The sequence below is a fragment of the Bombina bombina genome, chromosome 6 (genome assembly GCF_027579735.1).
Source record: "Bombina bombina isolate aBomBom1 chromosome 6, aBomBom1.pri, whole genome shotgun sequence".
NCBI classification, from domain to species: domain Eukaryota; kingdom Metazoa; phylum Chordata; class Amphibia; order Anura; family Bombinatoridae; genus Bombina; species Bombina bombina.
In genome coordinates this window covers 409,463,854-409,489,723 of record NC_069504.1, presented here as the reverse complement: position 1 = coordinate 409,489,723, position 25,870 = coordinate 409,463,854, and the positions used below count along the sequence as shown (strand labels likewise).

The 25,870-nt window shown below is 40.7% G+C and overlaps 1 protein-coding gene across 2 annotated transcripts in view; it reads right to left on the bottom strand.

The window, feature by feature from the left end:
• The window catches only part of DPYSL3 (dihydropyrimidinase like 3), a 609,221-nt gene that overhangs the window by 35,663 nt on the left and 547,688 nt on the right, over positions 1-25,870 (bottom strand). For both annotated transcript variants that reach the window (XM_053717144.1, XM_053717145.1), the window contains exon 12: positions 4,275-4,454. In XM_053717144.1, the coding sequence (XP_053573119.1) occupies positions 4,275-4,454 (180 nt within the window). The remainder of the gene's footprint in view (positions 1-4,274; positions 4,455-25,870) is intronic.

The following is a 25,870-nucleotide window of genomic DNA, read 5'->3' as shown; positions in this document are numbered from 1 at the left end:
CTTAGTTCTTTTTTATTTTTGTACTTTAGTTAGTTTATTTCATTGTAGTTATTTGTAGGTATTGTATTTAATTAATTTATTGATAGTGTAGTGTTAGGTTTAATTGTAGGTAATTGTAGGTATTTTATTTAAATAATTTATTGATAGTGTAGTGTTAGGTTTAATTGTAACTTAGGTTAGATTTATTTTACAGGTAAATTTGTAATTATTTTAACTATTTTAGCTATTAAATAGTTCTTAACTATTTAATAGCTATTGTACCTGGTTAAAATATATACAAAGTTACCTGTAAAATAAATATTAATCCTAAAATAGCTATAATATAATTATAATTTATGTTGTAGCTATATTAGGATTTATTTTACAGGTAAGTATTTAGCTTTAAATAGGAATAATTTATTTAATAAGAGTTAATTAATTTCGTTAGATTAAAATTATATTTAACTTAGGGGGTTGCTAGTGTTAGACTTAGCTTTAGGGGTTAATACATTTATTAGAATAGCGGCGAGATTCGGTCGGCAGATTAGGGGTTAATAATTGATGTTAGGTGTTGGCGATGTTAGGGAGGGCAGGTTAGGGGTTATTAAATATAATATAGGGGTCAGCGGTGTTAGGGGCAGCAGATTAGGGGTACATAGCTATAATGTAGCTGGCGGCTCTTTGCGGTCGGCAGATTAGGGGTTAATCATTGTAGGTAGGTGGCGGCGACGTTGTGGGGGGCAGGTTAGGGGTCAATAAATATAATATAGGGGTCGTCGATGTTAGGGGCAGCAGATTAGGGGTACATAAGGATAACGTAGGTGGCGGTCGGCAGATTAGGGGTTAAAAAAATTTAATCGAGTTGCGGCGATGTGGGGGGACCTCGGTTTAGGGGTACATAGGTAGTTAATGGGTATTAGTGTACTTTAGAGTACAGTAGTTAAGAGCTTTATGAACCGGCGTTAGCCCAGAAAGCTCTTAACTACTGACTTTTTTCTGCGGCTGGAGTTTTGTCGTTAGATTTCTAACGCTCACTTCAGCCACGACTCTAAATACCGGAGTTAGAAAAATCCCATTGAAAAGATAAGATACGCAATTGACGTAAGGGGATCTGCGGTATGGAAAAGTCGCGGCTGAAAAGTGAGCGTTAGAACCTTCTTTGAGTGACTCCAAATACCGGAGGTAGCCTAAAACCAGCGTTAGGAGCCTCTAACGCTGGTTTTCACGGCTACCGCCAAACTCCAAATCTAGGCCCTAGTTACAAAAAAAATAAACACTAAGTTACACAAAATATTTTTTTTAATCAAAGCTTTAAACTAATTTTACACCTAATCTAAGAGCCCTATGAAAATAAAAAAGCCCCCCTAAAATAAAAACCCTAGCCTACAATAAACTACAAATAGCCCTTAAAAGGGCCTTTTGCAGGGCATTGCCTTAAAGAAATCAGCTCTTTTACCTGTAAATAAAAAATACAAATATCCCCCCAACAGTAAAACCCACCACCCACACAATCAAATCCCCCAAATAAAATCCTAATCTAAAAAAACCTAAGATCCCCATTGCCCTGAAAAGGGCATTTGGATGGGCATTGCCCTTAAAAGGGCATTTAGCTCTATTGCAGCCCAAACCCCTAATCTAAAAATAAAACCCACCCAATAAACCCTTAAAAAATCCTCACACTACCCCCTGAAGATCCACTTACAGTTTTGAAGAAACGACATCCATCCTCCAAGAAGCCGGCAGAAGTCCTCAACGAAGCAGCCGAAGTCTTCATCCAAGCCCGCAGAAGTCTTCACCCAGACGGCATCTTCTATCTTCATCCATCCGGAGCGGAACAGGTCCATCTTCAAGACATCCGACCCGGAGCATCTTCTTCTTCCGACGACTACCCGACGAATGAAGGTTCCTTTAAATGACGCCATCCAAGATGGCGTCCCTTAGATTCCGATTGGCTGATAGAATTCTATCAGCCAATCGGAATTAGGGTTGAAAAAAATCTTATTGGCTGTTGCAATCAGCCAATAGGCTTGACCTTTTATCCAATAGGATTGAGCTTGCATTCTATTGGCTATTCCAATCAGCCAATAGAATGCAAGCTCAATCCTATTGGCTGATTGGATCAGCCAATAGGATGAAAGCTCAATCCAATTGGCTGATTGCATCAGCCAATAGGATTTTTTCAACCTTAATCTAAGGGACGCCATCTTGGATGACGTCATTTAAAGGAACCTTCATTCGTTGGGTAGTCGTCGGAAAAAGAGATTGCTCCGCGTCGGATGTCTTGAAGATGGACCCGCTCCGCGCCGGATGGATGAAGATAGTAGATGCCGTCTGGGTGAAGACTTCTGTGGGCTTGGATGAAGACTTCGGCCGCTTGGATGAAGACTTCTGCCGGCTTCTTGGAGGATGGATGTCGGATCTTCAAAACTGTAAGTGGATCTTCAGGGGGTAGTGTGAGGATTTTTTAAGGGTTTATTGGGTGGGTTTTATTTTTAGATTAGGGGTTTGGGCTGCAATAGAGCTAAATGCCCTTTTAAGGGCAATGCCCATCCAACTGCCCTTTTCAGGGCAATGGGGAGCTTAGGTTTTTTTAGATTAGGATTTTATTGGGGGGGTTGGTTGTGTGGTGGGTTTTACTGTTGAGGGAGTATTTGTATTTTTTATTTACAGGTAAAAGAGCTGATTTCTTTGGGGCAATGCCCCGCAAAAGGCCCTTTTAAGGGCTATTTGTAGTATATTGTAGGCTATGGGGGTTTTTATTTTGGGGGGCTTTTTTATTTTCATAGGGCTCTTAGATTAGGTGTAATTAGTTTAAAGCTTTAATAAATTTTGTTTTATTTTGTGTAACTTAGTGTTTATTTTTTTGTAACTTAGTGTTTGTTATTTTTTGTAACTTAGTAATTTTTTAGTGTAGATTTAAATTACTTGAGTAGGGTTAGGTGTTTAAATATATAATATAGTTAATTTAATTTGTAGCTTAATGTAATTTTAGTATAATAGTTAGGATAGATTAATTATTAGTATAATATAGTTTAATGTAATTTAGTATAACAGTTAGGATAGATTAATTATTAGTTTAATATAGTTTAATGTAATTTAGTATAACAGTTAGGATAGATTAATTATTAGTTTAATATAGTTTAATGTAATTTAGTATAACAGTTAGGATAGATTAATTATTGGTTTAATATAGTTTAATGTAATTTAGTATAATAGTTAGGGTAGGTTAATTAATAGTTTAATATAGTTTAATTTAATTTTAAAGGTATGTTTAAATTTATTATACGATAGGGATGAGTTAATATTTAATGTACAGTTAGCGGGTTGTTAGGTTTAGGGGTTAATAGGTTAATTTAGTTTATGGCGATGTGGGGGGCTGGTGGTTTAGGGGTTAATAGCTTTATTTAGTTGCGGCTGGGTCCGGGAATGGCGGGATAGGGGTTAAGAACATAATGTAGGTGGCGGCGGTGTAGGGGGCGGCAGATCAGGGGTTAAGAACATAATGTAGGTGGCGGCGGGGTCCGGGAGCGGCGGGATAGGGGTTAATAAGTTTATTAGAGTTGTGGTGGGGTCGGGGAGCGGCGGGATAGGGGTTAATAACTTTATTTAGTTGCGGCGGGGTCCGGGAGCGGCGGGATAGGGGTTAAACAGTTTAGTATAGTGGCGGTGTTTAGTGACAGTATAGAAATAAAGCTGTGAAAAAGCTGAAGAGCAGCGAGAACGATGACTGTTAGTTAACAATAGTCTGCTGCTCATCGCCCCGTACTTGGTGCGCGGCTTTTTGACAGCTTTTTTGTTAAATATGGAGAGCGTATTCAGGTCCGCGGCCGCGATGTTAGGCGAGCGTATTGGTGCCGTTGGATGCAGCACAGTTGACAGCTTGGTAAGTAGGCCTCCATATATCATTCAGCATGAATCAGTGGTGAAACTTAAAAGCTGCATTGTTCACCCAAAGCCTTGGGCTGGACAAGCTTTTAAAGACCCATAAGATATTGTCCTTTATTAATGATTTTGTCACACACTTATCTTCGGAATATCTTGGGACAAAACCAGCTAGTTATACAGGTCCAGTGTGTAACATTCTGTATAGAGCAATCTCTGCTGTTGTTAGATTCATAGACCTCGCAAGCATTCTAGATTTTTTTCAGGACATAAAGGAACTACAAACACTGAACAACATTTTGAGGAGGGACTGATTGACTGCAAAGCTAGAGAACCACAGCTGTAAGTGAAATGCATATTTAACTGCAAGGTTATTCATGAGCTGCATATAAATGTGCTGTCTTCATTCTCACCTTGGTTCTGGCTTTGATGCGTTTATACACATAGTCTGAGAAAGGACTGCAGGGAATAAAGCGTCCAGTTCCCTGTGTCACATGTAGGTTCCCATCTTCCATCATGATCTTGCCTTGGCCTATAACCACAAGCGGAGCCCCTCTTAACTCCATTCCTTCAAAAATGTTATACTCTGCAGCCTGCAGAACACAAAAACATAGACAAATATATTAATCTGCAATGCAAGCTAATCACATTTTAATTGGAGAATGTGAATTAAAAGCTCATCAGTTAAATTTTGGGCAAATATGACTAAACGCACAAACCTCTATTGCCAGCCAAAGTTGCAATATTGTTTTTTAATATGTTCAGAAGTATTGGAGTTATTTAGGGCTAGATTATGAGTGGCGAGCTGTTGCCCGCGAGCGAACAGTGGTTTAACGCTGATCTTTCTGAACGTCGGAAGTAGCATGCGTAAATAAGATGAAAAACAAGTTTGCTCAAGCGCAATTTAATGCAAATGGGAATATTGTGGTTACATAGTCTAGTTAACTGTTACGCTCTACTAAAACGTTGCACAAAACACATAAAAAATACATTAAAAAGTACAGCTACACTCATAATAATACTATCTAATAAAAAAACAAAATTTATGCTTACCATATAAACTCCTTTCTTTCCTGACAGGGAGAGTCCACGACTTCATTACTTACTGTTGGGAAATACAACACCTGGCCACCAGGAGGAGGCAAAGACACCCCAGCCAAAGCCTTCTATTCCCTACGTCTACCCGCATAGACGACAAGCAAAGATGAAGATTGTCTGAACTCCTTAGTAGCCTGAAGCTAAAACTTCAAAGCACAAACCACATCCAGATTGTGAAGCAAAAATTCCTTTGCTGAAGAAGGATTGGGACACAAGGAAGGAACAATGATCTCTCGATTAATGTTACAATCTGACACCACCTTAGGAAGGAAACCTAACCTAGTAAGTAAAACCACCTTATCGGCATGAAAAACAAGGTAAGTAGTCACACTGTAAAGCTGAAATCTCAGAGACTCTGCGAGCAGAGGCAATGGCTATTAGAAACAAAACCTTCAAAGATAAATGTTTAATGTCAACATTATGGATGGGCTGCTGCAAAACACGAAGAACAAGATTGAGACTCCAAGGCGGAGCCACAGGTCTAAACACAGGTCTGATCCTAATCAGAGCCTTAACAAAGGACTGCACACCCGGAAGCTCAGCTAAACTCTTGGGTTGCTAGGGCTTGGAAGATGATTGAGTTCTTTGGGACTTGTCTGAACGAAAGGAACGAAAAGTAGAGGACTACCGTCCCTTAGGTCTATTCCTCTTATCCTGCGGAAGGAAAGCCCTTTCCCTCTGGTAACAGTAGAAATTATAGAGTCCAGACCGGGTCCAAATAAAACCTTCCCTTAAATGGTAAGGAAAGGAGTCTGGATTTAGAAACCATATTCGCGGACCATAGATTTCAACCAGAGAGCCCTGCGAGCTAGGATCGTAAAGCATAAAGCCTTTGCATTCAGACGTACAATCTGCATATTTACACCACAGATAAAGGAGATAGCTATTCGGACCTCATTTATATATACGGACCTCAGAGAGCTGAGAAGTTGACGGCTCAGAGGGACTAATTATGCTAGGGAGGTTAACAGATTTAGCTCCCTTCTTACTCCCTTCTTAGACTTTAGAACAGTACCCAGGCAATTGGAACAAAATTGAGCAGGTGGACAAACCACCGCCTCCTCACAATGTAAGCAGGTATTATTTAATATAGAAGGAGCAGAACCTTCTAACGTATTATCAGAGTCCTCCATTGCTGGAGATGCAATCCCACAGTAAGAAAACAGTTTCAAACAACAACAACGGTTTATTAAAAAAAGAGGCACTTAAATAACCCCAATGGCTGGGGCACTCACCACCTCCTAGACCCAGACAAGTTATAGAAAATGCTCTCTGTAGGATAGCCAGAGTTCTTGCAGCAGGATCGTAAGGAAAACAAATATAGTCACACCCGATTACGTGGTGCGCAAGAAGGGACCTCCCCTGCTATGAGAAAAGCACGCAAAGCTATTAGGAGCTGTGCAACTCACAAAAAACAAAAGTGAAACCTGTCTGTTCCATTGCCAAAAGTATGCAATCTATTTGAGCCCAAACCTTCACAAGTGTTCCTTAGAGAACAAAGTCATACATACAGTATATTCCCCAGCTGTTCCAAAATAATCTCTAAATTAAATGAGATATTAACCCCTGATCCTATTGAGGCTATAAGGAGTCACACTGTGACCCTAATAATAGGAGTCCCTGCTAATCATAAATAAAGCAGACTTACCTTCCAGGATCTATGCTGTGGAACAGAAACAGCCTCTCAAGTGTGACAGCCTTGCCGCGGTGTTCTGACAGGGACCTGAGTGTGGAAAGGCAAGCAGTGTAACTTGTTAACACTGATTGCCCAGGAGCTGTTAGATAGACAGTCTCGATCGCATTGCAGAAAAACTTTCCCTGCATCTCCAGACTCTAACTTTCATCAATACTCTCACTGAGAGAATTATATGATTACTTAAAACTCCAGTCCTCTCTTGAAGGGAAAATACCCATTTAAGGACTATACAAATCTTCTGACACTTCTCTGCCATCCTCCTCTAGTGACGAAAGGCAAAGAATGACTGGGGGGATGGGGGAAGTGGGAGGGATATTTAAGCCTTTGGCTGGGGTGTCTTTGCCTCCTCCTGGTGGCCAGGTGTTGTATTTCCCAACAGTAAGGAATGAAGTCGTGGACTCTCCCTGCCTTTGGAAAAACATTTTTTTAAAATGCATATAAAAGTTATAAGGGCTTAAAGATATAAGGTCTCATGTGTTAAATAAAAATGGGACTGCTTTAACATATAGATACAAACATAAACATGTTTAAATATGTATGTGTGTGTATATATATATATATATATATATATATATATATATATATATATATATATATATATGTATGTATTTATATGTGTATATACAGTATGTATTTACAGACATATATACATATAAATACATATGTATACATAAATAGACTTACATATAAGTGCAGTGGAGCCCTTTTCAGTCAAGTAGCTGAAAACATGTAAAAGCATATTCATTAACATTAATTATATATACAGTATATATATATTAATTTATAAAACGTTTAGCTGCATGTTTACTGTAAATATTTCACATTCCAATGTTATTCACATAGGGGTATATGTTCTATTCACATAGGGGTATATCTACATCTAAATACAGGTGGCCCTCGGTTTACGACGGTTCAATTTGCGCCGTTTCAGAATAACACCCTTTTTTTTGCTATTGAAAGCATTAGCACATGCATACATTAAAATAGCCGCTTGTGTTGCAGCAAACACATGCAAAGAAAAGCAAGCCAGACTTGATCAATGGATCAGCTTTCAAAGGAACAAGATCTAGCAGCCACTTCCCTTATCTGCAGACTCAATGCAGAGAACTGTTTGCAGAAAAAGACAAGTAAAAAACGTTTTTGTTCATTAAACTTAGTTTGATGATGATACAGTCTGTTGTGTGATTAAACACAGGCAGGCTGAAATTAATCAGTGTATAACCAGACCTAAGCAATGGAGCCATTTTTAAAGGAACAAGATCTAGCAGCCACTTCCCTTAGCTGCAGAAAAATGCAACAGTAAAAAAACGTTTTTGTTCATTAAACTTAGTTTGATGATGATGATACAGTCTGTTGTGTGATTATTTTGTTTATTAAACTTAGATTGATGATGATACAGTCTGTGTTTGTGTGATAATTTTATTAGGTGTGGTTTAGCAAATGTTTTTGTTCATTAAACTTAGATTGATGATGATACAGTCTGTGTTTGTGTGATAATTTTATTAGGTGCGGTTTAGCAAATGTTTTTGTTTATTAAACTTAGTTTGATGATGATACAATCTATTTTATTAGGTTTATAATGCTGTTTCGCATTTAAAGTCTTCATTTCAAAGATTTTAAAATAATGTATTAGGTGTTACTTATGTCAATTTTGAGAGGGACCTGGAACCTAACTCCCTCACTTCCCATTGACTTATATTATAAACTGGGTTTCAATTTACAACGGTTTCGATTTACAACCATTCCTTCTGGAACCTAACCCCGGCGTAAACTGAGGGCTACCTGTATACATATATACAATTATATATATATATATATATATATATATATATATATATACATACAGTATATATATATATATAAATACATATTTTACCCCCCCCCAAAAAAAAAAAAAACCCCCACATATATGTAGAAATATGTATTAATGAATAAATAGAATATATTCTTCTATGTGAAGAACAATGGAATGTGAAATATTAATATGTCATGTTGGGTAAGTGCATTTGAGAAAATGTGATCGGGTTTGTGCGTGAGTAAGGGTGTTAAAAAATGTTTTTACATTTTTTGCACTCCGTTGAAGTCTATGAGAGAATAAGTTACCGTGGTCATGATACTTGGAATTCAGCATTTTGCGCACATCATGTTAATGCGAGAGCGCTCAAAAGGCCGAAGTCTAGCAGAGTTAATGCACGAGCGATAAATAGTGTTCCACTCGTAATCTAGCCCTTAGGAGGGAAAATATGAATTACAATTTTCTTGAGGTCAAACTGTCCAAATGTAAACACGAAGTCCAAAATATTGGAGGAAAAATTTATGTTAATCATTTTTGTGATTTGAATATTTAACATAAAAAATTCACAATACCGAAACGTTGCTGCAAAGGACTATTACAATAACAAGCTTTTAAAAAGTGTTAAAACTTACCAATATTAAACAATATTATTATAAACAGAAAATTAAACTCAATAAGTTTTCTACCATACATTTGAAAGTTCAGTATTTAAACAAGTAAAAAAAAGTTTATATATATATATATATATATATATATATATATATATATATATATATATCATATTTTTATTTTTTTCCCCAAGAAACAAAAGTTAAAGCTCTTGATTTAGCAACTAATAGGAAAACAGAATTTATGTTTACCTGATAAATTACTTTCTCCAACGGTGTGTCCGGTCCACGGCGTCATCCTTACTTGTGGGATATTCTCTTCCCCAACAGGAAATGGCAAAGAGCCCAGCAAAGCTGGTCACATGATCCCTCCTAGGCTCCGCCTACCCCAGTCATTCGACCGACGTTAAGGAGGAATATTTGCATAGGAGAAACCATATGATACCGTGGTGACTGTAGTTAAAGAAAATAAATTATCAGACCTGATTAAAAAACCAGGGCGGGCCGTGGACCGGACACACCGTTGGAGAAAGTAATTTATCAGGTAAACATAAATTCTGTTTTCTCCAACATAGGTGTGTCCGGTCCACGGCGTCATCCTTACTTGTGGGAACCAATACCAAAGCTTTAGGACACGGATGAAGGGAGGGAGCAAATCAGGTCACCTAAATGGAAGGCACCACGGCTTGCAAAACCTTTCTCCCAAAAACAGCCTCAGAAGAAGCAAAAGTATCAAACTTGTAAAATTTGGTAAAAGTGTGCAGTGAAGACCAAGTCGCTGCCCTACATATCTGATCAACAGAAGCCTCGTTCTTGAAGGCCCATGTGGAAGCCACAGCCCTAGTGGAATGAGCTGTGATTCTTTCAGGAGGCTGCCGTCCGGCAGTCTCGTAAGCCAATCTGATGATGCTTTTAATCCAAAAAGAGAGAGAGGTAGAAGTTGCTTTTTGACCTCTCCTTTTACCAGAATAAACAACAAACAAGGAAGATGTTTGTCTAAAATCCTTTGTAGCATCTAAATAGAATTTTAGAGCGCGAACAACATCCAAATTGTGCAACAAACGTTCCTTCTTCGAAACTGGTTTCGGACACAAAGAAGGCACGACTATCTCCTGGTTAATGTTTTTGTTAGAAACAACTTTTGGAAGAAAACCAGGTTTAGTACGTAAAACCACCTTATCTGCATGGAACACCAGATAAGGAGGAGAACACTGCAGAGCAGATAATTCTGAAACTCTTCTGGCAGAAGAAATTGCAACCAAAAACAAAACTTTCCAAGATAATAACTTAATATCAACGGAATGTAAGGGTTCAAACGGAACCCCCTGAAGAACTGAAAGCACTAAGTTGAGACTCCAAGGAGGAGTCAAAGGTTTGTAAACAGGCTTGATTCTAACCAGAGCCTGAACAAAGGCTTGAACATCTGGCACAGCTGCCAGCTTTTTGTGGAGTAACACAGACAAGGCAGAAATCTGTCCCTTCAAGGAACTTGCAGATAATCCTTTCTCCAATCCTTCTTGAAGAAAGGATAGAATCTTAGGAATCTTTACCTTGTCCCAAGGGAATCCTTTAGATTCACACCAACAGATATATTTTTTCCATATTTTGTGGTAAATTTTTCTAGTTACAGGCTTTCTGGCCTGAACAAGAGTATCAATAACAGAATCTGAGAACCCTCGTTTTGATAAGATCAAGCGTTCAATCTCCAAGCAGTCAGCTGGAGTGAGACCAGATTCGGATGTTCGAACGGACCTTGAACAAGAAGGTCTCGTCTCAAAGGTAGCTTCCATGGTGGAGCCGATGACATATTCACCAGATCTGCATACCAAGTCCTGCGTGGCCACGCAGGAGCTATCAAGATCACCGACGCCCTCTCCTGATGGATCCTGGCTACCAGCCTGGGGATGAGAGGAAACGGCGGGAATACATAAGCTAGTTTGAAGGTCCAAGGTGCTACTAGTGCATCTACTAGAGTCGCCTTGGGATCCCTGGATCTGGACCCGTAGCAAGGAACCTTGAAGTTCTGACGAGAGGCCATCAGATCCATGTCTGGAATGCCCCACAGATGAGTAATTTGGGCAAAGATTTCCGGATGGAGTTCCCACTCCCCCGGATGTAATGTCTGACGACTCAGAAAATCCGCTTCCCAATTTTCCACTCCTGGGATGTGGATTGCAGACAGGTGGCAGGAGTGAGTCTCCGCCCATTGAATGATTTTGGTCACTTCTTCCATCGCCAGGGAACTCCTTGTTCCCCCCTGATGGTTGATGTACGCAACAGTCGTCATGTTGTCTGATTGAAACCGTATGAACTTGGCCTTTGCTAGCTGAGGCCAAGCCTTGAGAGCATTGAATATCGCTCTCAGTTCCAGAATATTTATCGGTAGAAGAGATTCTTCCCGAGACCAAAGACCCTGAGCTTTCAGGGATCCCCAGACCGCGCCCCAGCCCATCAGACTGGCGTCGGTCGTGACAATGACCCACTCTGGTCTGCGGAAGGTCATCCCTTGTGACAGGTTGTCCAGGGACAGCCACCAACGGAGTGAGTCTCTGGTCCTCTGATTTACTTGTATCTTCGGAGACAAGTCTGTATAGTCCCCATTCCACTGACTGAGCATGCACAGTTGCAATGGTCTTAGATGAATGCGCGCAAAAGGAACTATGTCCATTGCCGCTACCATCAAACCTATTACTTCCATGCACTGCGCTATGGAAGGAAGAGGAACGGAATGAAGTGTTTGACAAGAGTTTAGGAGTTTTGTTTTTCTGGCCTCTGTCAGAAAAATCCTCATTTCTAAGGAGTCTATTATTGTTCCCAAGAAGGGAACCCTTGTCGACGGAGATAGAGAACTCTTTTCCACGTTCACTTTCCATCCGTGAGATCTGAGAAAGGCCAGGACTATGTCCGTGTGAGCCTTTGCTTGAGGAAGGGACGACGCTTGAATCAGAATGTCGTCCAAGTAAGGTACTACTGCAATGCCCCTTGGTCTTAGCACCGCTAGAAGGGACCCTAGTACCTTTGTGAAAATCCTTGGAGCAGTGGCTAATCCGAAAGGAAGCGCCACTAACTGGTAATGCTTGTCCAGGAATGCGAACCTTAGGAACCGATGATGTTCCTTGTGGATAGGAATATGTAGATACGCATCCTTTAAATCCACCGTGGTCATGAATTGACCTTCCTGGATGGAAGGAAGAATTGTTCGAATGGTTTCCATTTTGAACGATGGAACCTTGAGAAACTTGTTTAAGATCTTGAGATCTAAGATTGGTCTGAACGTTCCCTCTTTTTTGGGAACTATGAACAGATTGGAGTAGAACCCCATCCCTTGTTCTCCTAATGGAACAGGATGAATCACTCCCATTTTTAACAGGTCTTCTACACAATGTAAGAATGCCTGTCTTTTTATGTGGTCTGAAGACAATTGAGACCTGTGGAACCTCCCCCTTGGGGGAAGCCCCTTGAATTCCAGAAGATAACCTTGGGAGACTATTTCTAGTGCCCAAGGATCCAGAACATCTCTTGCCCAAGCCTGAGCGAAGAGAGAGAGTCTGCCCCCCACCAGATCCGGTCCCGGATCGGGGGCCAACATTTCATGCTGTCTTGGTAGCAGTGGCAGGTTTCTTGGCCTGCTTTCCCTTGTTCCAGCCTTGCATTGGTCTCCAGGCTGGCTTGGCTTGAGAAGTATTACCCTCTTGCTTAGAGGACGTAGCACTTGGGGCTGGTCCGTTTCTACGAAAGGGACGAAAATTAGGTTTATTTTTGGTCTTGAAAGACCTATCCTGAGGAAGGGCGTGGCCCTTACCCCCAGTGATATCAGAGATAATTTCTTTCAAGTCAGGGCCAAACAGCGTTTTCCCCTTGAAAGGAATGTTAAGGAGTTTGTTCTTGGAAGACGCATCAGCTGACCAAGATTTCAACCAAAGCGCTCTGCGCGCCACAATAGCAAACCCAGAATTCTTCGCCGCTAACCTAGCCAATTGCAAAGTGGCGTCTAGGGTGAAAGAATTAGCCAATTTGAGAGCACAGATTCTGTCCATAATCTCCTCATAAGGAGGAGAATCACTATCGATCGCCTTTACTAGCTCATCGAACCAGAAACACGCAGCTGTAGTGACAGGGACAATGCATGAAATTGGTTGTAGAAGGTAACCTTGCTGAACAAACATCTTTTTAAGCAAACCTTCTAATTTTTTATCCATAGGATCTTTGAAAGCACAACTATCTTCTATGGGTATAGTGGTGCGTTTGTTTAAAGTAGAAACCGCTCCCTCGACCTTGGGGACTGTCTGCCATAAGTCCTTTCTGGGGTCGACCATAGGAAACAATTTTTTAAATATGGGGGGAGGGACGAAAGGTATACCGGGCCTTTCCCATTCTTTATTTACAATGTCCACCACCCGCTTGGGTATAGGAAAAGCTTCTGGGAGCCCCGGGACCTCTAGGAACTTGTCCATTTTACATAGTTTCTCTGGGATGATCAAATTCTCACAATCATCCAGAGTGGATAATACCTCCTTAAGCAGAGCGCGGAGATGTTCCAACTTAAATTTAAATGTAATCACATCGGGTTCAGCTTGTTGAGAAATTTTCCCTGAATCTGAAATTTCTCCCTCAGACAAAACCTCCCTGGCCCCCTCAGACTGGTGTAGGGGCATTTCAGAACCATTATCATCAGCGTCCTCATGCTCTTCAGTATCTAAAACAGAGCAGTCGCGCTTACGCTGATAAGTGGGCATTTTGGCTAAAATGTTTTTGATAGAATTATCCATTACAGCCGTTAATTGTTGCATAGTAAGGAGTATTGGCGCGCTAGATGTACTAGGGGCCTCCTGAGTGGGCAAGACTCGTGTAGACGAAGGAGGGAATGATGCAGTACCATGCTTACTCCCCTCACTTGAGGAATCATCTTGGGCATCATTTTCAGTGTCACATAAATCACATTTATTTAAATGAGAAGGAACCTTGGCTTCCCCACATTCAGAACACAGTCTATCTGGTAGTTCAGACATGTTAAACAGGCATAAACTTGATAACAAAGTACAAAAAATGTTTTAAAATAAAACCGTTACTGTCACTTTAAATTTTAAACTGAACACACTTTATTACTGCAATTGCGAAAAAGTATGAAGGAATTGTTCAAAATTCACCAAAATTTCACCACAGTGTCTTAAAGCCTTAAAAGTATTGCACACCAAATTTGGAAGCTTTAACGGTTAAAATAACGGAACCGGAGCCGTTTTTAACTTTAACCCCTTTACAGTCCCTGGTATCTGCTTTGCTGAGACCCAACCAAGCCCAAAGGGGAATACGATACCAAATGACGCCTTCAGAAAGTCTTTTCTATGTATCAGAGCTCCTCACACATGCGACTGCATGTCATGCTTCTCAAAAACAAGTGCGCAATACCGGCGCAAAAATGAGGCTCTGCCTATGATTAGGGAAAGCCCCAAAAGAATAAGGTGTCTGAAACAGTGCCTGCCGATATTATTTTACAAAAATACCCAGATTAAATGATTCCTCAAGGCTAAATATATGTAATATATGAATCGATTTAGCCCAGAAAATGTCTACAGTCTTAATAAGCCCTTGTGAAGCCCTTATTTACTGTCTGAATAAAAATGGCTTACCGGATCCCATAGGGAAAATGACAGCTTCCAGCATTACATCGTCTTGTTAGAATGTGTCATACCTCAAGCAGCAAAAGACTGCTCACTGTTCCCCCAACTGAAGTTAATTCCTCTCAACAGTCCTGTGTGGAACAGCCATGGATTTTAGTAACGGTTGCTAAAATCATTTTCCTCTTACAAACAGAAATCTTCATCTCCTTTCTGTTTCAGAGTAAATAGTACATACCAGCACTATTTTAAAATAACAAACTCTTGATTGAATAATAAAAACTACAGTTAAACACTAAAAAACTCTAAGCCATCTCCGTGGAGATGTTGCCTGTACAACGGCAAAGAGAATGACTGGGGTAGGCGGAGCCTAGGAGGGATCATGTGACCAGCTTTGCTGGGCTCTTTGCCATTTCCTGTTGGGGAAGAGAATATCCCACAAGTAAGGATGACGCCGTGGACCGGACACACCTATGTTGGAGAAATGTATGTCTGTACACAACAGTTCCATAGGGCTGATTTATAAAAATTACTTGAATAGATGTAGTTTTCCGTGCCAATTCTCGCAGGGGAAACCCTCATAGAAATCTAAAAAAAAAGGGGGCTGTCCCTATGAGTGACGAGATTCAGGGATAGGCACAGACAAAGGCTGTGGCAGACATTTTCCAAAGTACAGACCTTAGTGAAGGACACCAAGGTACATTTGAAATTAAAAAAACAAAATTTATGCTTACCTGATAAATTTCTTTCTTTTGCGATGTACCGAGTCCACGGATTCATCCTTACTTGTGGGATATTATCCTTCCTAACAGGAAGTGGCAAAGAGAGCACCACAGCAGAGCTGTCTATATAGCTCCCCCCTTAACTCCACCCCCCAGTCATTCGACCGAAGGCCAAGAAAGAAAAAGGAGAAACTATAAGGTGCAGAGGTGACTGAAGTTTTTAATAAAAAATACCATCTGTCTTGAATAGACAGGGCGGGCCGTGGACTCGGTACATCGCAAAAGAAAGAAATTTATCAGGTAAGCATACATTTTGTTTTCTTTTGCATGATGTACCGAGTCCACGGATTCATCCTTACAAATCTGTTCAACAGAAGCATAATTTTTAAAAGCCCATGTGGAAGCCACCACTCTAGTAGAATGAGCTGTAATCCATTCAGGAGGCTGCTGTCCAGCAGTCTCGTAAGCCAAACAGATGATGCTTTTAAGCCAAAAGGAAAGAGAGGTAGCCGTAGCCTTTTTACCCCTATGCTTTCCAGAATAGACAATAAACAAAGAAGATGTTTGACGAAAATCTTTGGTTGCCTGCAAATAAAATTCCAAAGCACGAACCACGTCCAAGTTGTGCTACAGACGTTCCTTCTTACAAGAAGGATTAGGACACAGAGAAGGAACAACATTTTCCTGATTGATATTCCTGTGAGTAACAACCTTAGGTAGGAACCCAGGCTTGGTACGCAAAACCACCTTATCAGCATGGAACACAAGATAAGGTGAGTCACATTGTAATGCAGATAGTTCAGAAACTCTTCCAGCTGAAGAGATAGCAACTAGGAACAAAACTTTCCAAGATAAAAGCTTAATATCTATGGAATGCATGGATTCAAACGGAACTCTAAGAACCAAATTTAGACTCCATGGCGGAGCAACAGGTTTAAACACAGGCTTAATTCTAGCTAAAGCCTGACAAAAAGCCCGAACGTCTGGAACATCTGCCAGAGGCTTGTGCAACAAAATAGACAGAGCAGATATCTGTCATTTTAGGGAACTATCTGACAATCCTTTCTCCAATCCCTCTTGGAGAAAAGACAAAATCCTAGGAATCCTGATTTTACTCCAGGAGAAGCCTTTGGATTCGCACCAAAAAAGATATTTACGCCATATCTTATGATAGATTTTCCTGGTAACAGGCTTTCAAGCCTGAATCAAGGTATTTATGACTGACTCAGAGAAACCCCGCTTTGATAGAATCAAGCGTTCAATCTCCAAGCAGTCAGTTGCAGAGAAATTAGATTTGGATGCTTGAATGGACCTTGAATCAGAAGGTCCTGTTTCAGTGGCAGAGACCAGGGTGGAAGAGATGACATGTCCACCAGGTCTGCATACCAAGTACTGCGTGGCCACGAAGGCGCTATCAAAATCACTGATGCTCTCTCCTGTTTGATTATGGCAATCAGACGCGGAAGGAGAGGGAAAGGTGGAAACACATAAGCCAGGTTGAACGACCAGGGTACTGCTAGAGCATCTATCAGTACAGCCTGAGGATCCCTTGACCTGGAGCCGTAACGAGGAAGTTTGGCGTTCTGACGAGACGCCATGAGATCCAATTCTGGTGTGCCCCATAGCTGAACCAGTTGAGCAAACACCTCCGGATGGAGTTCCAACTCCCCCGGATGAAAAGTCTGACGACTTAGAAAATCTGCCTCCCAGTTTTCTACACCTGGGATATAGATCGCTGACAGATGGCAAGAGTGAGCCTCTGCCCATCGGATTATCCTTGAGATCTCTATCATCGCTAAGGAACTCTTTGTTCCGCCCTGATGATTGATATAAGCCACAGTCGTGATGTTGTCCGACTGAAACCTGATGAATCTGGCCGAAGCCAGCTGAGGCCATGCCTGGAGAGCATTGAATATCGCTCTTAATTCCAGAATATTTATCGGTAGGAGAGCCTCCTCCCGAGTCCACAAACCCTGTGCTTTCAGGGAATTTCAGACTGCACCCCAGCCCAGAAGGCTGGGGTCTGTCGTCACTATAACCCATTCTGGCCTGCGGAAACATTCCCTGGGACAGATGATCCTGTGACAACCACCAAAGAAGAGAGTCTCTGGTCTCTTGATCCAGATTTATCTGAGGAGATAAATCCGCATAATCCCCATTCCACTGATTGAGCATGCATAGTTGCAGTGGTCTGAGATGCAAGCGAGCAAATGGAACTATGTCCATTGCCGCTACCATTAGACCGATTACCTCCATACACTGAGCCACTGACGGCCGAGGAATGGAGTGAAGAGCTCGGCAGGTGGACAAAATCTTTGATTTCCTGACCTGAATATTTTCATGTCCACTGAGTCTATCAGTCCCTAGAAATGAAACTCTTGTGAGGGGGGAAAGAGAACTCTTTTTTACGTCCACTTTCCACCCGTGAGATCTTAGAAAGGCCAACACTAAGTCCGTGTGAGACTTGGCTAGTTGGAAAGTCGACGCTTGAATTAGAATGTCATCTAGATAAGGCGCCACTGCTATGCCCTCCGGCCTTAGAACCGCCAGAAGGGACCCTAGCACCTTCGTGAAGATTCGTGGTGCTGTGGCCAACCCGAAAGGAAGAGCCACAAACGGATAATGCTTGTCCAGAAAGGCGAACCTGAAGAACTGGTGATGATCTTTGTGGATAGGAATGTGTAGATACGCATCCTTTAAGTCCACGGTGGTCATATATTGACCCTCCTGGATCAATGGTAAGATAGTCCGAATGGTCTCCATCTTAAAGGATGGGACTCTTAGGAATTGGTTTAGGATCTTGAGATCCAGAATTGGTCTGAAAGATCCCTCTTTTTTGGAAACTACATACAGATTAGAGTAGAACCCCAGCCCCTGCTCTGCTTTTGGAACTGGGCAGATCACTCCCATGGTAAAAAGGTCTTCTACACAGCGTAAGAACGCCTCTCTTTTTGTCGGGTTTACAGACAATTGAGAAAGATGGAAGCTCCCCCTTGGAGGAGAATCCTTGAAATCTAGAAGGTATCCCAGGGTTACAATTTCTACTTCCCAGGAATCCTGAACGTCTCTTGCCCAGGCCTGAGCAAAGAGAGAGAGTCTGCCCCCTACTAGATCCGGTCCCGGATCGGGGGCTACCCCTTCATGCTGACTTAGTGGCAGCCACAGGCTTTTTGGCCTGTTTACCCTTGTTCCAAGCCTGAATAGGTCTCCAGGTTGGCTTGGATTGAGCAAAGTTCCCCTCTTGCTTTGCAGCAGAGGAGGATGAAATGGGACCACTCTTGAAGTTTCGAAAGGAACGAAAATTATTTTGTTTGGTCCTTGTCTTATTTGACTTATCCTGAGGGAGGGTATGACCCTCCCCTCCAGTAATGTCTGAAATGATCTCTCAGTGCAGGCCCGAGGTCTTACCTTTGAAAAGAAAAGACAAAAACGCTCTACGCGCTAAAATGGCAAAACCTGAATTCTTTGCCGCTAACTTAGCAAGATGAAAAGCAGCGTCTGTAATAAAAGAATTAGCCAACTTAAGGGCCTTAATTCTGTCCAAAATATCATCTAGTGGGGTCTCCATCTGAAGAGCCTCTTCCAGAGCCTCAAACCAAAAGGCAGCTGCAGTGGTTACAGGAACAATGCATGCTATAGGTTGAAGAAGAAAACCTTGATGAACAAAAATTTTCTTTAGGAGACCCTCTAATTTTTTATCCATAGGATCAATGAAAGCACAACTGTCTTCAATAGGTATAGCTGTACGCTTAGCCAAAGTAAAAATAGCTCCCTCTGCCATGAGTCCTTTATGGTGTCAGAAATAGGGAACATTTTTTTAAAAAAAAAATAGGAGGGGGAGCCAACGGAATACCTGGTCTATCCCACTACTTAGTAACAATGTCCGAAATCCTCTTAGGGACCGGAAAAACATCAGGGTAAACAGGAACCTCTAAATATTTGTCCATTTTACACAATTTCTCTGGAACTACAATAGGGTCACAATCATCCAGAGTAGCTAAAACCTCCCTGAGCAATAAGCGGAGGTGCTCTAGCTTAAATTTAAATGCCGTCATATCTGAATCTGTCTGAGGGAACTTCTTTCTTGAATCAGAAATCTCTCCCTCAGACAGCAAATCCCTCATCCCTACCTCAGAACATTGTGAGGGAATATCGGATACGGCTACTAAAGCGTCAGAAGGCTCAGCATTTGTTCTTAACCCAGAGCTACTGCGCTTCCCTTGTAACCCAGGCAGTTTAGATAAAACCTCTGTGAGGGTAGTATTCATAACTGAAGCCATATCTTGCAAGGTGAAAGAATTAGATGCACTAGAAGTACTTGGCGTCTCTTGTGCGGGTGTTACCGGTTGTGACACTTGGGGAGAACTAGATGGCAAAACCTGACTTCCTTCTGTCTGAGAATCATTTAATGCCAAAGTTTTATAAGTCAAAATATGCTGTTTACAATTTATAGACATATCAGTACAAGTGGGACACATTCTAAGAGGGGGTTCCACAATGGCTTCTAAACAAATTGAGCAATGAGTTTCCTCAGTGACAGACATGTTTAACAGACTAGTAATAAAGCAAGCAAGCGTGGAAAACACTTTATTTAATGAAAAAAACACAAATTGCAAAAACGGTACTGTGCCTTTAAGAGAAAAAAAGGCAAACACAAACTGCAAAACAGGTTAAAATTGCTTCAAATTTTCCGAAATTTTAACAGTGTACCCACTAAGCCTTAGAAGGATTGCACCACAAGTAAATAAGCAATAAACCCACAAATGACAAAACCGGATTAAAATTTGTCAAAAAAACGGTTAAAACCCCTATTAGCACCTTGCTGTGGCCCTACCTGCTCTTAGGAACAATAATCTGGGTTTAAAGCTTCGAATAGGTCCTCAGAAGACTCCCAAGACCACAGGAGAAGTTGCTTGCTGCTTGTCTGAATTACTAAATGCGCAACTGAGGCGCGAAAATAGGCCCCGCCCACCTCACTCGATGTTGCTGGGGCCTACACAAATCTAGCAAACTATGTTTGAAAACCATGTGGGTTATAACAACCCTAAAATAAGCCAAATGACCCCTCAAGCAAACGTTCCCATAAATATAAAAAACGTTACTCCTAGAACACACAAACGTTTGTCTCCACTTTGTAATAAACAAACTGAGTGCCCCAAAAAAACAAAAAACTTAGCCCATTATGCAAGCTAGTAAAGCCTCATTCATACTAGGATTACTGCTTACCCTTCCCCTAATGGGGATACTGACAGCCTTTCTGAGTTAACACAGTCTCTGCAGAAAATATGACTGAACATACCTCATTGCTGCAAAGCAAGAAACCGTTCCTCACACTGAAGTTTTCCTGTACTCCTGTGGGAACAGCAGTGGACCTTAGTTACAAATGCTAAGATCATAATCCTCCAGGCATAAATCTTCATCTATGTCCTGCCTGAGAGTAAATAGTACAACACCGGTACCATTTAAAAATAACAAATTCTTGATTGTAGTTAAAGTTAAAGGGCCATAATACCCAAATGTTTAAACACTTGAAAGTGATGCAGTATAGCTGTAAAAAGCTGACTAGAAAATATCTCCTGAACATCTCTATGTAAAAAATAAAGATATTTTACCTCAAAAATTCCCCAGTAGCCACCTCCCATTGTAAAGGATTTCTAAGCAGCATTTTAGTGTGTCTGTCCTGGGACAGCTGAAAGGATGAGCCTCGTGAACTCTCATATTATTTCACCAATCAGGTAAAGGAAGCTTACTATGAAATCTCATGAGAGTTAAGTCAAATCTCATGAGATCACAGTAAGAGTTCATGACCTCAGCACTGCTGATGCTGATTGGCTGCTGTTCATTTCTTCATTTTATTTTTTTTATTTTTACCTGCAGCTGGGAGCAGCTGAGTATAACTTTTTACACAGAACTTACTCTGCAGAGCTGAGGAAATTGTGAGGTAAAATATCTTCCTTTTTTACATAGAGATGCTCAGGTGATATTTTCCTGTCAGCTTTTTGCAGTTATACTGCATCAGTTTCAAGTGATTTAGCATATGAGTATTATGTCCCTTTAAACTAACAGCTTAACACCACTTTCACTTTAACCTTTCTGCTTAGAGCCGGCAAAGAGAATGACGGGGGTGGAGTTAAGGGGGGAGCTATATAGACAACTCTGCAGTGGTGCTCTCTTCCTGCCCTTAACTCCAGCCCTCCTCTGGCTATGCCCATGTGCCAGTGTCACTACAGTGTCATTATATAATGCTGGGTGTTATTATACTGATGCAGATACCACTGATCCTATAACCAGCCCTTGTCTAGCTATACGCATGTGCCAGTGTCATTACTGTGTCATTATATAGTGCTGGGTGTTATTATACTGATGCAGATACCACTGATCCTATAACCAGCCCTTGTCTGACTAAACGCATGTGCCAGTGTCACTACTGTGTCTTTGTATAGAGCTGGGTGTTATTATACAGATGCAGATACACATCCAGTATTTCACTCAGGCTTTAGTTCTTCCATAACTTATCACCCAATATCGCTAGCAGTCTCTTGACAAACCACTAACTTTATTCACACTACATTTTTTTTTTTATTCCTATTATTCAATCAAAACATATACTAAGGTTGTGGCGGACACTGCAAGGGCTAGTCACGGACACCAGTGTCCGTGTACGGACACCTTGCCTATCCCTGGCGAGATTTCTTAAATAGAGATAATAAGAGCTCTCTGCATTGTAAAGGTTTGCAAATGAAGGGCGAAGTACATAGGGAGAACCATGTGTATGTTTGAATTTGAATATAACGCCTAATACAAATCAAATGATGCTGTTTCTAGTGCGCTGTGTCTTTAAAATCACTGTTTTCATATGCATAGGTTTTCCTTTCAGTGTAATTACGGCTAGATTTAGAGTTTTGTCGGTAACGACCCACGTATCTAACGCTGGCTTTTTTCCCCCTGCACCTTTTAAATACCGCTGGTATTTAGAGTTCACAGAAGGGCTGCGTTAGGCTCCAAAAAGGGAGCGTATAGCATATTTACCGCCACTGCAACTCTCAATACCAGCGGTGCTTACGGACGCGGCCAGCTTCAAAAACGTGCTTGTGCACGATTCCCCCATAGAAAACAATGGGGCATTTTGAGCTGAAAAAAAACCAAACACCTGCAAAAAAGCAGCGTTCAGCTCCTAACGCAGCCCCATTGTTTCCTATGGTGAAAAACTTCCTAAGTCTGCACCTAACACCCTAACATGCACCCCGAGTCTAAACACCCCTAACCTTACACTTTTTAACCTCTAATCTGCCGCCCCCGCTATTGCTGACACCTGCATATTTTTTTTAACCCCTAATCTGCCGCTCCGTACACCGCCGCAACCTACGTTATCCCTATGAACCCCTAATCTGCTGCCCCTAACACCGCCGACCCCTATATTATATGTATTAACCCCTAATCTGCCGCTCCCAACGTCGCCTCCATCTAAATACAATTATTAACCCCTAATCTGCCGACTGGACCTCACCGCTACTCTAATAAATGTATTAACCCCTAAAGCTAAGTCTAACCCTAACCCTAACACCCCCCTAAGTTAAATATAATTTAAATCTAACTAAAGAAATAAACTCTTATTAAATAAATTATTCCTATTTAAAGCTAAATACTTACCTGTAAAATAAACCCTAATATAGCTACAATATAAATTATAATTATATTGTAGCTATTTTAGGATTAATATTTATTTTACAGGCAACTTTGTATTTATTTTAACCAGGTACAATAGCTATTAAATAGTTAATAACTATTTAATAGTTACCTAGTTAAAATAATTACAAAATTACCTGTAAAATAAATCCTAACCTAAGTTACAATTAAACCTAACACTAAACTATCAATAAATTAATTAAATACAATACCTACAAATAAATACAATTAAATAAACTAACTAAAGTACAAAAAATAAAAAAGAACTAAGTTACAAAAAATAAAAAAATATTTACAAACATTAGAAAAATATTACAACAATTTTAAACTAATTATACCTACTCTAAGCCCCCTAATAAAATAACAAAGACCCCCAAAATAAAAAAATGCCCTACCCTATTCTAAAATTAAAATAGAAAAGCTCTTTTACCTTACCAGCCCTTAAAAGGGCCTTTTGCGGGGCATGCACCAAAGAATTCAGCTCTTTTGCAAGTAAAAAAAAAACATACAATACCCCCCCCCCCGAACATTACAACCCACATACCCCTAATCTAACCCAAACCCCCCTTAAATAAACCTAACACTAAGCCCCTGAAGATCTCCCTACCTTGTCTTCACCACACCGGGTTCACCGATCGGTCCAGAAGAGCCTCCGAAGTCTTCATTCCGATCAGCCAATAGAATGCAAGCTCAATCTGATTGGCTGATCCAATCAGCCAATCGTATCAGAATTTTCCTACCTTAATTCCGATTGGCTGATAGAATCCTATCAGCCAATCGGAATTCGAGGGACGCCATCTTGAATGACGTCCCTTAAAGGAACCGTCATTTGTCGGGAAGTCGTTGGTGAAGATGGATGTTCCGCGTCGGCAGAATGAAGATGGATCCGGAAAAAAGAAGATTGAAGATGCCGCTTGATAGAAGACTTCAGCCGGATCATGGACCTCTTCAGCTCCCGCTTGGATCAAGACTTCAGCCGGATCATGGACCTCTTCAGCTCCCGCTTGGATCAAGACTTCAGCCGGATCATGGACATCTTCAGCCCCCGCTTGGGCTTGGATGAAGACTTCCGAGGCTCTTCTGGACCGATCGGTGAACCCGGTGTGGTGAAGACAAGGTAGGGAGATCTTCAGGGGCTTAGTGTTAGGTTTATTTAAGGGGGGTTTGGGTTAGATTAGGGGTATGTGGGTGGTGGGTTGTAATGTTGGGGGGGGTATTGTATGTTTTTTTTTACAGGCAAAAGAGCTGAATTCTTTGGGGCATGCCCCGCAAAAGGCCCTTTTAAGGGCTGGTAAGGTAAAAGAGCTTTTCTATTTTAATTTTAGAATAGGGTAGGGCATTTTTTTATTTTGGGGGTCTTTGTTATTTTATTAGGGGGCTTAGAGTAGGTGTAATTAGTTTAAAATTGTTGTAATATTTTTCTAATGTTTGTAAATATTTTTTTATTTTTTGTAACTTAGTTCTTTTTTATTTTTTGTACTTTAGTTAGTTTATTTAATTGTATTTATTTGTAGGTATTGTATTTAATTAATTTATTGATAGTGTAGTGTTAGGTTTAATTGTAGATAATTGTAGGTATTTTATTTAATTAATTTATTGATAGTGTAGTGTTAGGTTTAATTGTAACTTAGGTTAGGATTTATTTTACAGGTAATTTTGTAATTATTTTAACTAGGTAGCTATTAAATAGTTATTAACTATTTAATAGCTATTGTACCTGGTTAAAATATATACAAAGTTGCCTGTAAAATAAATATTAATCCTAAAATAGCTACAATATAATTATAATTTATATTGTAGCTATATTAGGATTTATTTTACAAGTAAGTATTTAGCTTTAAATAGGAATAATTTATTTAATAAGAGTTAATTTATTTCGTTAGATTTAAATTATATTTAACTTAGGGGGGTGTTAGTGTTTAGGTTAGACTTAGCTTTAGGGGTTAATAAATTTATTAGAGTAGCGGTGAGGTCCGGTCAGCATATTAGGGGTTAATACTTGAAGTTAGGTGTCGGCGATGTTAGGGAGAGCAGATTAGGGGTTAATACTATTTATTATAGGGTTATTGAGGCGGATTAGGGGTTAATAACTTTATTACAGTAGCGGTGAGGTCCGGTCGGCAGATTAGGGGTTAATAATTGTAGGTAAGGTAGCAGCGACTTTGGGGGCGGCAGATTAGGGGTTAATAAATATAATATAGGGGTCGGCGGTGTTAGGGGCAGCATATTAGGGGTACATAGGGATAACGTAGGTTGGTCGTGGCGGTGTGCGGTCGGCAGATTAGGGGTTAAAAAATTTTAATAGAGTGGCGGCGATGTGGGGGGACCTCGGTTTAGGGGTACATAGGTAGTTTATGGGTGTTAGTGTACTTTAGAGCACAGTAGTTAAGAGCTTTATGAACCGGCGTTAGCACAGAAAGCTCTTAACTCCTGACTTTTTTCTGCGGCTGGAGTCTTGTCGTTAGATTTCTAACGCTCACTTCAGCCAAGACTCTAAATACCAGCGTTAGAAAGATCCCATTGAAAAGATAGGATACGCAATTGGCGTAGGGGGATCTGCGGTATGGAAAAGTCGCGGCTGGAAAGCGAGCGTTAGACCCTTTCATGACTGACTCTAAATACCAGCGGTAGCCCAAAACCAGCGTTAGGAGCCTCTAACGCTGGTTTTGACGGCTAACGCCAAACTCTAAATCTAGCCGTTAGTGTTTTGAGTATTTTGATAAATGTCCGCCACCTTTTATTTGCTAGAAAAAACTGAGATTTTTAGAAAAAAAATTTACACTTTTCTT